The sequence below is a fragment of the Osmia bicornis genome, chromosome 16 (genome assembly GCF_907164935.1).
Source record: "Osmia bicornis bicornis chromosome 16, iOsmBic2.1, whole genome shotgun sequence".
Classification (NCBI taxonomy): domain Eukaryota; kingdom Metazoa; phylum Arthropoda; class Insecta; order Hymenoptera; family Megachilidae; genus Osmia; species Osmia bicornis.
Window position 1 is genome coordinate 2,228,794 of NC_060231.1, and position 14,093 is coordinate 2,242,886.

At 37.1% G+C, this 14,093-nt stretch overlaps 2 protein-coding genes across 3 annotated transcripts in view; both read left to right on the top strand.

The window, feature by feature from the left end:
* Positions 1 to 2,151: 2,151 nt before the first annotated feature.
* LOC114879503 lies at positions 2,152 to 2,786 on the top strand. The gene has a single exon (XM_029194478.2). The coding sequence runs from the start codon at positions 2,269 to 2,271 to the stop codon at positions 2,650 to 2,652; it is 384 nt and encodes a 127-aa protein (XP_029050311.1). The 5' UTR covers positions 2,152 to 2,268; the 3' UTR covers positions 2,653 to 2,786.
* Positions 2,787 to 3,039: 253 nt separating this feature from the next.
* The window catches only part of LOC114879500 (midasin), a 66,045-nt gene continuing 54,991 nt past the window's right edge, over positions 3,040 to 14,093 (top strand). The window contains exons 1-10 of one of the 2 annotated variants that reach the window (XM_029194474.2): positions 3,040 to 3,243; positions 3,342 to 3,568; positions 3,639 to 3,866; positions 3,947 to 7,668; positions 8,098 to 8,539; positions 9,641 to 10,004; positions 10,079 to 10,396; positions 10,474 to 10,773; positions 11,529 to 11,753; positions 11,905 to 12,033. In XM_029194474.2, coding sequence (XP_029050307.2) covers positions 3,163 to 3,243; positions 3,342 to 3,568; positions 3,639 to 3,866; positions 3,947 to 7,668; positions 8,098 to 8,539; positions 9,641 to 10,004; positions 10,079 to 10,396; positions 10,474 to 10,773; positions 11,529 to 11,753; positions 11,905 to 12,033 — 6,036 coding nt within the window. In that variant the 5' untranslated portion in view covers positions 3,040 to 3,162. Of the gene's footprint in view, positions 3,244 to 3,341; positions 3,569 to 3,638; positions 3,867 to 3,946; positions 7,669 to 8,097; positions 8,540 to 9,640; positions 10,005 to 10,078; positions 10,397 to 10,473; positions 10,774 to 11,528; positions 11,754 to 11,904; positions 12,034 to 14,093 lie in introns of those variants that run through there. The other variant, XM_029194475.2, reaches the window with a different exon arrangement.

Consider the following 14,093-nt stretch of genomic DNA (forward strand, 5'->3'; position numbering starts at 1 on the left):
TAAGGTGTCGGATCAACGCAAATGTGGCTGAGTTACTCGTAATTATAGTATACACGAAGCTCGGCCCTCGTCTCTACTTGCCGCCTCACGGGCTCGTTTCTCGTGCGGCCTCATTGGCGTAACTATCGATCTCGATCCGCGATCGAGACGCAGATATCGGAGCCGATACTTGTTTGGTTAGACGGACGATCGATCCGATTCGATCCGGAGATCGCGGCGCGAGGCCAGCCGCGCGCATCCACCGATTACCTTTGGGCTGATAATAATTTACGACAAACTGGCGTTTTGAGACGGCCCTGCTTAAAATCGCATGAAAATCTGATCGCGATAAACAGACGCTTTTTAATTATTTATGCTAATTAAACTCCTTACCAATGTTGCTTATTTAATTTTTTTTTTTAAGACCTCGCGAAATATTAAAATGGAAATTACCATTTACAGTAAGGACCAAAATTTTGTTTTTTACTCGAAGCAAGTTGTATCACTTTAATATTACGCCAATGGGAATGCTTTTTATCTCAGTTTCCAACAAGATGGGCCTTCCCATTGGTGCGTCTTGAAAAAGCCGCGTGTACAGTGGGGCCAACATTATAGCACAAAATAATAATTCATAAATTATACACGCCTCGACCGTTTAGAGGCTTAGGTATACAGCTCACTGCACATGCAGCTTATTTTAGTGCAGGTATATCAATAAGCCTCGCTAGACCCGCAGCTATTATACACCGGGTGTCAAAAAAGTATCCCTAGAATATTTCTTGTCTCATTGCAAGTCGAACAGTAATTACAATCTGTTTCAATTTCTTATAATAAAAAGGGAAGAATTATTTTAAATGATTTTGAATTGTTTACTTTATATAGAACATAGCTATGTAAATTTGATAACATAATTGTTTGAACGAACTAAAATTTTAACACAATATAATCAAATTTTATTTCGATGTTTTTAAATTTTTAACCTGAAAAGCGCGCTTTTAGCGCCATCTAGTGGTGCGCGGGAAACCTACCGCGCCACAAAATTGGTGATTTCTGGGCTTTTTTGAAACTGGTGAAACATTCTACAGACTCGATATAAGCAAAATAATGGCATTATAGTGCATCTGAGGCATTAATAACGATATTTAAAAAAATAGCATTTGATAGATCATGAAATGATATAAGCATCTAGCGGTGGTTGCCCGGAACTAAATTGAATAATTTTTCTTTGATTTCTACAATGTTCTCCTCTTTTTTTATTTATTAGCATTTGCAGGACATAATGTGCATCAAATAACGCAATTTAAATAAATATACTATGTTTTAAATAATAAAGGTACGTTACCGGTGCCGGAACACTGTGTGACGTCCCCAGATGTCTTATCCTCCATATATTGCCCGACGATGCATTTTTTTCTTGTAGATTTAAGAATTAAGCCTGATAAAGGAAAACAGGAATCCCGTTGTTATGCAGCCACTCTAGGATGGAGGTTAGGAGAGAGCGCAATGGGGTTAGAAGTTCTCGACTGCTTTCATTTAACACTACGAAAATATGGCAACATTCCTAAAGTTACTATCAAAGCTAAAGAAACAAGAAAATTCCTTTCTTGCTAGTACTCACCTCTGAATTCTTACAATTACTCGTCCAAAGCAGGTTTCTGCAACACAGATCTTCACTAGCGTGTTCGCTAACAGATCCTGGGACAGACACACTTTCTTTAAAAAAGACCGCCAAACAGTGGATACTGCTTGTGTTATCTAACGACAAAATGATGAATTATGGCTGGTAAATTACCAGTAGTATATTTTTGTTATCATACTTACATAGTTTAGCTCTTTACTGCTTGATGGCGGCAGCGCTGTCATTTCTAGACCTCTTTTTTATCTACATTTAGTTGATAATACCAGTATGCATTTAAATACCTTCATTTTGTAAAATATTTCATCTTGTAAAATATTATATGCGTGCTAACAAGTTAAAATGTCGAGTATTAATCAAGAAGTAAAGTAAGTTCTAATTCTGTTATTTCCGGCTGAGGCTGCTAAAAATTTTCGCGGACTATTTAAAAAAATTCTTCGTCTTGGATGATATTTTTTAAAAAAGCAAGCCAGTAGATACACTTGTATTTTATACTTCATGATTTCTTTCTTACAATTTTTATGTTGGCAATAAATACAAATTGAAGATTGTTAGGTTATGTTTCTGTTGAATGTTTATCATTCCTGTCAGCATTTCTTAAGGTGATAATTAAAGCACTGAGAATCGATCGAGAAATAATAATTAATACAGATATGGGAAATGAATCGATGGAGGAAACAAAAGCAGAATGTTCTTTTAAGTTTCATGATTTTGTGGCAACAGTTGGTGAGCAAACAATCGCTTGTCATATAATTAAAATGGAAGATTGTCTTTATTTGTGGGTGGGTGGTGTCAATGAAAATGCCATGAACGATTTATCATTTGCAATGGTATCACCATATGAAAACCAACCACTTGTAACAAAAATTATGGGACCGATCGCTAATGAAGCTTCGAGCAACCTGGCTAAAAGGCTTTCAAAAAAGCTGTCCAAGCCTGTATATGTCAGTTTCAATGTTGAGGCTAATAATTTGTCTTTACCTGCCATCGAGAGGAGACTTAGAGATGAATTTAATTCACACCCTGAAATTTTGTAACGAAATCACCCAGGTTGTATTCTAATTTAATGTCTCGTGTAATATCATATTGATATGATACATGAAAATTATTATGTGAATTTACATATTTTGTACTGAATATTATTTGAATAAATGTATTTTCTTTTATCAAATATTAATATTTCATCGATTTATTTCAATAAATAGAATGTGTCAGAACAGGAGGTTGCAGGTTAGGATCTCTAGAATCTAAGTTTTTTCAAACTCAAAGACAAACAACAGAAAGCCTTTTTTCTTACATAATGATTAAAAAGTGGTAGCAATATTTTACTAAATGCAGACTGTATTTTTCTGCTGGCTAATAACAAATATATACGACGGAAAATATTAATATTCACACTCTAGGGATTTATTGCTAATAAGAGGAGGGGTTGTCGTTCTGTAAAACTCACTTCAGGAATAGCCGTCAAAAGCACGTGGTCCGTTATGCATCGGGTTCAACAATTATCCGGGATTGCACGTGTGGATTAGTGTTTTGGTTTTTCAAACATGTTGCTACAAAATTTAATGACCTTTATTAAAAGAAAAGAAAGTTATGCTCAAAGGTTATCACGTTTTCAAGTTGGCCAGGTAAATATTTCATTCTCTTTTGTGTTATACGAAAATTTTTCTCTTGATTAATAACCAGCGCGTTGCTCGCCTTGTTTAATGTTTCAACTGTGTTATAGGAACTAAGCAAGGATGATTGTAAAAAAGTTATATATATTTTGCGTGAATTTTTAATGGACCTAAAATGTACAGAAGATATCGCCGAATGTTTTCCCCAATTATTACCCGCATTAGTATCTTCATGCATTTCTACAGATACGATTTCATTCAACGACGGAGATTCGGTTCACAAGTTAAATTCTGTTGTATTGGGAAAATTACTTAACAAAAGTCGTGATTTATTAGCGTACGTATCTTTATCGATGTACAAAGTATCTTACCCTAATTATTTTAAAATTAATTCTGCTTTATCACAGATTTGTGATGCAATATTTTGACGTAAATCCAGCACCATTCGAGTGTGTGGAAATTGATCCGAATAGACGGAACAAGCGAAAAGTACTATCGGTCGTAGAAGTGTCCGATTACGACCTGGTAACCGCTTGTTACGACATTTTGTGTAGCGCGCCGACACATTTCAAATACATATGGAATTGGTCTAAATTTTTTAAATATCTGACTCATGACAACGAGAGTGTAAAGTGGTAAGAAAGATTGCTTTGATGAACACTACAAAATAATTCTTAAACGCTAACCAAAATGAATGATTTCTAATAACTTTTAGGGTAGCAATGAATTGTATCGCCATTGTATTGGGAATGTCGGAATCTTGTTGCAATGATTTTCTTCCACAAAATCACCAGTTATGTATCGAACATAATAAAGTTCATGAAAATAGTGTAAAAGCTACGTTTACCAAAGAGATAGATGATATATTCGATGATTTACCTTCTGTAGTATCCATCGGAGGGATTCTACTTCCGCTTATAAAGAGATATAAATCTAAAAATCAACTGAGTTTAGTGCCAGCACCATCTGCGCGCAGAAACTTGCAAAACTTAGTATTCGCTGTGTCTTCTAATAAATGCGTATGCTTGCAAGGAGTAGTTGGTTCTGGAAAGACTACGTTGGTAGAGTATTTAGCACAGACGACTGGTCACGACAATAGAAATTTTGCAAAAGTACAATTGGGTGATCAAACGGATTCCAAGATGTTGTTAGGAATGTACAGATGTACCGACATTCCCGGAGAGTTTCTCTGGCAACCTGGGATATTAACGGAAGCTGTGCTGTCAGGCAAATGGTTGCTTCTCGAGGATATCGATTGTGCACCCACAGATGTCATCAGCGTTGTTGGACAACTCGTGGAAAACAAAACATTGTCAGTACCAGGATACAGGGACGCTATACACGTGAAAAGTGGATTTCAACTATTCGTTACCAGAAGATTAACTTCGGGGGGACTGCCAAAGCCGCTTCATATGTCTATGCCGTCGCAGAAACATTTCTCCTGCGTCAACGTGGAACCATTATCAAAAGAAGAACTTGTCACGCTTGTTCAGACTATATTTCCGCTATTGAACACAGTGGCTACGAGAATCGTGGATGTGTTTCTCTTGTTTTCTGTCGGAAATCACGAAGACGACATTGTAAATAGCATGAGAAATGCCAGGCAAATTTCAACGCGAGATTTAATCAAATGGTGCTCCAGAGCTGTGGTTGATTTTGATGTATCTTCACCCACGTCTGCGCTGAAGGTTTTTCAAGACGCCTTGGACGTTTTCTGTTGTTCGGTACCTGATCAGGAGCAACGATTAAATTCGGCGATATCGGTAGCGCACAAATTAGGAATCGTCAAAACGAAAGCTGAATATTTTTGTCAAGTGCACAAACCATCGATGAATTTTCACAAAGGCTATCTGATCGTTGGTAGGGCAAAGTTAAAAATGAAAAAATGCGATCGAGTGAAACTAGAATGTAAAAATTCAAACTTCTCTTACACAAGACCGTCTATATGCCTTTTGGAACGTATAGCCAGCTGCGTTATTCAAAAAGAACCCGTTCTCTTAGTTGGAGAAACTGGAACAGGAAAGACAAGTTGTGTTCAATATCTCGCCCAGATAACGAGCCATAAATTGGTGGTAATAAACATGAATCAACAGAGCGAGAGCACAGATTTGCTCGGCGGTTACAAACCGGTAGACCTGAAACTTTTGATTTTTCCAATACGCGAAGAGTTCGAAATACTGTTCCGGTCTTATTTCGCGATCGAACCGAATCTGAAGTTCTTAAATCACGTCGGACGTTGTTTCGAAGAAAGAAAATGGAAAACTCTAACCAGCCTGATGGTTCACAGTACCGTTGCGGCCTTGAATAGACTAAGAGCATCGGCGAAGAATCAAACCGAAGCGGAACTTGTAAAGAAATGGGAAAAAATGGCGGAAAAATTGGAGAAACTTCGATCCCAGGTGCACAGCCAATACTCGCTAGCATTTTCCTTCGTCGAAGGCAGCCTGGTGAAAGCATTGAAAAATGGGGACTGGGTTTTATTGGACGAGATCAACTTAGCCACCGCTGAAACGTTGGAGTGTCTCTCAGGATTACTAGAAGGCTCCTGTGGATCGCTGTCCTTATTAGAGCGTGGCGACAAGGAACCGATTAAAAGGCACAAGGATTTCGCAATCTTCGCCTGCATGAACCCTGCAACTGATGTTGGAAAGAAGGATCTCCCGGTTGGACTGAGGAACAGATTCACAGAGTTCTACGTCGACGAGCTTACAGAGAAGTCGGATTTACTCCTTCTGGTGAATTCGTATTTGAAGGATTTGAATCTTCCGCCGGCGAAGATAGAAAGTATCGTCAAGTTTTATTTAAATGTCAGGAAAGAGGCGGAAACGAATCTTCTCGATGGAACTGGACACAAACCGCATTATAGTTTAAGAACTTTGTGCCGCGCTCTGAGCGTGTCCGCGCAAAATCCTTGTGCAAACGCGTTAAGATCGTTGTACGAGGCATTTTGCTTAAGTTTCTTGACGCAGTTGGACAGTAAGTCCTATCCTTTGGTACAAAAAATGATCGTTAAGACGCTGCTAGGGAATAGAGCTGTAAAGGCCATCATTGGAAGTCCCATTCCAAGGACGCAGACCGGTCCGGCTGACCATTTTATCTCTTTCGAAGGGTACTGGATTCCTAAGGGCGATCTCGAACCGGAGGTACCGGAAGATTATATACTAACAGAGACGGTGCAGCAAAATCTGAAAGATTTGGTGCGAGTAGTATCTATTGGAAAAATGCCGGTATTGCTGCAAGGTGATACCTCTGTCGGTAAGACCAGTCTGATAACTTACCTGGCGAAGGCCTCCGGGCACACCTGTGTCCGAATCAACAACCACGAACACACCGACCTACAGGAATACGTTGGTACTTATGTAGCCGACTCGTCGGGGAAGTTGGTTTTCAAAGAGGGCATTTTAGTTACCGCCATGCGCAAGGGATACTGGATAATATTGGACGAATTGAACTTAGCACCCAGTGACGTTCTGGAAGCTTTAAACAGAGTCCTCGACGACAACCGGGAATTATTTATCCCGGAGATTCAACAGGCTGTCAAAGCGCACGATAACTTCATGCTCTTCGCTACCCAGAATCCCCCCGGGCTGTACGGTGGAAGAAAGGTGCTTTCGCGCGCGTTCAGGAACAGATTCGTCGAACTCCATTTCGATGAAATCCCAGCGAAGGAGCTTCAAGTGATATTGCACAAACGATGCAAAATGCCGAAAACGTATTGCAGACAGATAATCAACGTGATGACCGAGCTTCAGATACGAAGAAAGAGCACCGCGACTTTTGCCGGGAAGAAGGGATTCATAACGCTCAGAGACCTGTTTCGTTGGGCCGAAAGGTACCGTCTCGCGCCTGACCTCGGAACCACTCTGTACGACTGGAGCCAACATTTAGCCGACGAAGGGTACCTGGTTCTATCGTCCAAGGTTCGTCGCCCGGAGGAATGTTTGGAAATTATAGAGGTGTTGAAGAAGCACCTGAGGAGGGACGTCGATCCAGATACTCTGTTCACACTATCGAAGGAAACTTCTTCGGTGACCAGACCGATTTTGAAATCTCTTCTGTCGGAGAAGATTCCAGGATTCAAACATGTCGTGTGGACGTATCAAATGCGTAAAATGGCGGTGCTTCTCTCGAAGGCATGCGAGTTTAACGAGCCGGTTCTGTTGATCGGCGAAACAGGCGGTGGCAAAACTACGGTTTGCCAACTTCTCTCCGTAATTAGACGACAAAAACTTAGCATCGTCAATTGTCACATGCACACGGAGGCTTCGGATTTTCTCGGAAGTCTTCGCCCTGTGAGGGAGCACAAAGAAAATCGGAAACTATTCGAATGGGTTGATGGCCCTTTGGTAAAAGCTATGAAAAGTGGAGGTTTCTTTTTGGTGGATGAAATCTCTTTAGCGGATGATAGCGTACTCGAACGGCTGAATTCTTTATTAGGTAATTATTTATAATAGATATAATATAAATTATAATATAATGTGTTAATATATTATATTAATTATATTACAATTAAATCATATTAATATATTATATTAATACATTATATATTATTATTATTATTATATGTGCCCATAATTATAAAAGTGGTCTAAGTCAAAATTAAAAAAAAAATGAATTTATCACTTATTTCACATGACATGATTTTAAACTAAATTTATTCAATGTAATTTTTACAACAAGAAATATATGACTTAGACCACTTTCATAATTATGGGTACATATATTATTATTATTATTATTATTACTAAAGCCTGAGGCTAACAGGACACTCAGTCCATTATTATACATGAATACTATAATTTATTATAATAATTGTAAATTATAATATATATGTTCGCTTTATACAAATTTCTTTCTTCTTTTCAGAACCTGAACGAAAACTTCTGATCGCTGAGCACCCATCCGCCGAAGAGAATGCAACGGTGACCGCGCATGAAAATTTTATTTTCGTCGGTACGATGAATCCTGGCGGTGATTACGGTAAAAAGGAACTGTCACCGGCTCTTAGAAACAGATTTACCGAAATCTGGTGCGAAGGATCCGCTTCGTTCGATGATCTTCGGAGTATCATGATACATAACCTACGCGAAGAATTCAAAGAAAGCGTCTCCACTGCGATAATAGAATTTCTGAAATGGTTACAAGCCACTGAAATAGGAAAGAAGCTTGTCGTTAGCGTTAGAGATATACTGACATGGGTGAATTTTATTAATTGTTGTAAAAATATGGAAATAGGAGATGCCTTCTATCACGGCGCCGCATTGAGCTACATCGATGGACTTGGTTCTGGCCTCACTGCCGTTGAAAAGTGGGTAATTTATTTCATAGTATGTTTTAAGGGGGGAACCTGGTTTAGGACGCCGAAAATTGTATAGTATTGGGCAATTTTTTTTTTAACTTTAAATCATAGTAATCAATATAATCAATATAATAATCATAGTAATCAGTACAATCAATATAATAATCATAATAATCAATATAATAATCATAATAATCATAGTAATCAATATAATAATCATAGTAATCAATATAATAATCATAGTAATCATTATAATAATCATAATAATCAATATAATAATCATAGTAATCAATACAATCAATATAATAATCATAGTAATCAATATAATCAATATAATAATCATAGTAATCAATATAATAATCATAGTAATCAATACAATGAATATAATAATCATAGTAATCAATATAATAATCATAGTAATCAATATAATCAATATAATAATCATAGTAATCAATATAATAATCATAGTAATCAATACAATCAATATAATAATCATAGTAATCAAGAACTTTTTTGCTGTTTTATTGGGAATAAAAAGTTATAAAAAAATTTTATTACAATATAATCATGTTACAATAATTAAAATTATTATGACGGTCGTCCACTGCGTGCATGATAGCGGTCATTCTTTTTATTTGAAACATATGAACCAAACAAATTTTTAAACTTCATGAACTTACCTTCTATTTGAACTAAAAAAAATATTAGAAAGTCGAAAATTGACAAATTTATTCAATATTGAAGAAAAATTCATTTTTTACTCACAAAATTTTACGCTGATTTGCAAAAAAATATTGTTTAACATAAGTTTTTATACAATGTTTTCAGTTCAAATAGAAGCTATATTAATAAGCTTTAAAATAAGCCCCGGTTCATTAAAATCCGTTGATTACAATTTGTTTAATTGTCTACGTAGTTTCGAGAAAGTCACGTTTAAAGTTATTTTAAAATATACCTGCCTCGTTTCCGTGCGAAACTGGCAAAATATTTTCAGATGTGCCTACTATTGATTAATATGACTTTCAAAAAATCGATTTTTTGACCCTCTAAACCAGGTTCCCTCTTTAATCATAATTTCAATCGCTATTGAACTATTTATTTATTTTCTAGTTCAAAGAATCTGAAGGATTTTAAGAAATCATCGTTGAAGTTCATCGAACATCAAGTACAAACTACATTAAAATCTAAATTATTATTGAATTGCGAGGGATTTGATGTCGAAGATCGCGAGGATAAATTTGGAATAAATCCATTTTATGTCAAGAAAGGGAATGAAAAAATTTCAAGTAACATAGGATTTGCTTTCACAAGTCCAACAACTAGGATGAATACTTTAAAGGTGTTGCGCGCTCTGCAGTTACAGAAACCAATTTTACTGGAAGGTAGTCCAGGAGTTGGGAAAACTAGTTTGGTTTCAGCTCTGGCAAAAGCATCCGGGCATCGGCTTCTCCGATTAAATCTTAGCGATCAAACTGTAAATATCTTTTTTCTTTATAAAATGTGGCTATAAAATTTATGTTCATCTTTTCATTTTTAACCGGTATACAGGATATTTCGGATTTGTTCGGAGCCGATTTGCCAGTAGAGGGAGGAAAGCCTGGAGAATTTTCTTGGACGGACGGTCCATTCTTAAGAGCCATGAAAAATGGAGACTGGATTCTTCTTGACGAATTAAATCTTGCGTCACAGTCGGTCCTCGAGGGATTAAACGCTTGTCTCGATCACCGTGGCGAAGTTTATATTCCTGAATTAGGAATGACTTTCAAAGTGAAACCAGGAACTCGATTGTTTGGTTGTCAAAATCCTCTTCGTCAAGGTGGAGCTAGGAGAGGACTGCCAAAATCGTTTTTGAATCGTTTTACACAGGTAAAGATCCATTTTTCCTGTTTTTAAATAATCAAATATTATAATATTATCAAAAGGTATTGGTTTTGTTCCCTTAGGTTTTCGTAGATACTCTGGAACAAAAGGATTTGAAGTTCATTTTGAAGACACAGTTTCCGGAGCTTCCGGAACAATTATTGGATAAGATGATTCAGTTTAACGAAGAAATCAGCTCTCAAGCTGGAATTACGTGGGCCCATCAAGGATCACCATGGGAAATGAATCTTAGAGATGTTACCAGATGGTGTGAAATAACTATGGCAGCTTTTATCCGGAATTCAAAGAAGAGTTATAATCCTGGGAATGGTGCTAAGCTGATTTATGTTGACAGAATGAGAACGAACGAGGATAAGAACAATGTATGATAGTATTCACTTTACCGACTGGTAGTCCATTAATCTGCTTTTTGTGCTCGACGCTTATCGACCGCTGGTCTATTAACCGGTTTTTGTCCCTGACACTTATCGACCGGTAACTTATTAATGGGTTGTTATCTATCATTGAGTTACAATTGTTAGATTGTACTGTAAGTTTCCATATTGTTATATAATTTTTTGGCGAAGTTTCCGAAAACTTGTCAAACACGATTTGACTGAGATTTTTCAAATAGCTTTATTTTGCAGCAAAACAGTATTTGCAAGAAGGATTTTTGGCGACTCAAAATTTTGCGAGATAAAATTTTACCATTGTAATGTAATTTCCTGCATTATCGACACCGCGTAGAATAAGATTACAACAGTTTTCTGTAAAGCAGAAAATGGGGGGTGGGGCTCTTACCCCGCCCCATAAAATATAGCATAACCTATTTTATTTTTGAGGTACGTCGATAATGTAGGAAATAATATTAAAATAATTAAAAAGTTTTTTTCGAATCGCCAAAAATCCTTCTCGCAAACGTTGTTTTTATGCAAAATGAAGTTATTTGAAAAATTTCAGTCAAATCGGATTTGACAAGATTTCACAAAAACAACCAATTTTTTAAATCTTACAAATCGTATTTGCGGCCGCGCGGTCGGTAAAAAGTATGTACAACCGCTACCGGTCGGTAAAGTAGTATGATAGATTTAGAAACATTTCATTTACTATCCTCTTATGAAACATTTTGAAATTACAGGTGATCGAGATATATAACAGGATATTTTCACCGACCGATTATCCTTTGCCAGATCCGAATTTCCCGGTCCACGTAACAAAAGATGAAGTTATCTTGGGAGATGAAATATTGAAACGTAGTGATTTTTCTATATACGAAGACGATGATTTGTTGCTTCTGAGGGAACAGAAAGCTGTTCTTAGGAGTCTGGCACAGTGCGTTAACATGAATTGGATGTCCATTCTTGTAAGTATCTTTACCTATACAGGATCAGACTAAATTACATCTAAAAGCGGACACCATATGATTCTTTATGAAAAAAATATAGAATAACATTTTCTGTTATTCGAGTCATTAATTTTAAACATTATACATTGAATTATTAATTGTGCGATAGGTCGGAGGATCTGGAACCGGAAAGAGCAGTCTCGTTCATCTTCTGGCAAACTTGGCTGGAAAAAAGTTGAAGTCAATTGTCATCAATTCGGCGATGGACACGACAGAAATCTTGGGTGGCTTCGAACAGGTAAGTCATTTTACAAAAATATTTTTATTTCAATGTTGCATGCTTTCCTTGGACTCTCTCTCTCTGGGTTTCTCCTAAGGTAAGATGACTATGATTTATATGACACCTGGTTGCTGCTGTCAAAGATAATCTATCATTTATTTACACATTAAATGACATTGATTTATAATTTTATAAACGCAAGTAATCCTTGTATAATCAGCAATACAAATATTTTAATTAGTTTGTCGGACGATCTTCGTGTAATGACTATATTCAATCCGCCAGGCACCATTTATTAATGAACTTAAATCGGTATCCTTAATTCTACCATCGTTTGGCTAACATCCATTTAACTCTAGTCTTTCGATAGAAATTGACATTGTTTCAGGGATTTTCCGGACTTAATTTCTTATTTACCTAAGGGGTACTCGTTACAGGAGGACACATGGGTTTTTTGAAAAATGATAAACTTGTGTTTTACATTTAAACTATTTATTAGAAATACAAAACGCATTTAACAAAGTTAAAAAAATTCAAGGTAATTAGTATAGTCCTCTAAATTAAATATCCATCAAAATTGTATGTAAAACTTGAAACGATATCGAATCATTTCTGTTTAAAATTTCTTTTACCTTTTTCTTTTTTTACAAATTTCATTACCATTTTTAATTTTAACTAATTCAAGTAAAGATACATGTTTGTTAAACATTTTTGTCTCCAAAGATTCGATATAAACTAATTCAAAACATTTAGACAAAGTGCTCGTGCATCGAAACATGTATTTCTTGTTAAAGTATATTAGAAAATGCACGTCCGGAAATCCCTAAAGTTTTGCATAGAAAATATATATATGTATAAGTATATATTAGGTATACATACACATATACAGGGTGGTCGTTAAATTTTATTTCAATATTTTTCATTTCTGTTATCGCTATCATTTTCACTCCTTTAATAATAATTAAAATTATTGATAGTGACAGCTGGATATATTACAGATTCTTGGCATTAGATCAGCATTGAGAATTAAGTGCTCTTTTCGGCCAGTTTTCAGAGGCCACGCCCCTTTCCTCCCACCACTCGCCGTGTCCCGCGCGAGGGCCTTAAGGCTGGTTCAGACACGGCTAGTAGTTTAGTCGAGTGGCGAGTAGTTTAGTGTATGGACACTAGAGTTTAGTCGAGTAGTTTAGTAAAACGGTTTAGTCGAGTCGATCCGTTTCATTGGATTTTTCTGGTCGAGTAGGCTTCCCCCACCACTAACTAGGCTTGCCCCACCACTAACTAGCCTTCGGGACAGACCTGTCCGGACGCATTTCTTTAGTCAAGGGATATATCTTGAACTCTTGATTTTCAAAGCTCAACTGTACTAGTCCGGACACTTTTCTATGCACTAAACGGTTTAGTAGTAAGTAGCTACTCCCCACTCGACTAAACTACTAGCCGTGTCTGAACCAGCCTTTAGTCCTCGAGGCATCTCAGGTGCGTGCCGTATGAACTTTTCAGGGCGCATTGGGGCTACGCTCGTATCAATAGGTTTCCACATCACCCATGGGGCACGATTCATACGGGACGCGCTTGTGGTGCCGCGGGGCCCAGCGAGCGGCGGGGGAAAGACAAATTGGCCGCAAAGAGCACTTAATTCCCAACGCTGCATTATACAGGGTGTCTCATAACTCCTGGAACACCTAGAAATGGGAGGTTCCTGGGGTGATTCTCAACAATTTTTTTTGTACCAAAATATTGGTTGAAGCTTCGTTTTTGAATTATTAATAAAAAACACTGGCCAATAAGAGCGTTGGTTCTGAACCGTGCTCGATCGTGAACAAACGCATTCGTTATTCATGAATAACGAATAATTTCACATTGTTCGTAATTTAAGACGATTAAGAAAGTCCCACGCTTCCCTCGGTACCCACGCGGTGCCAATGCGTTTGTTCACGACCGAGCGCGGTTCAGAGCCAACGCTCTCATTGGCCGGTGTTTTTCGTTAATAATTCAAAAACGAAGCTTCAAGCAACATTTTGGTAAAGGAAAAAGTTGTTCAGAATCGCCCCAGCAACCCCCCAGTTCTGGGAGTT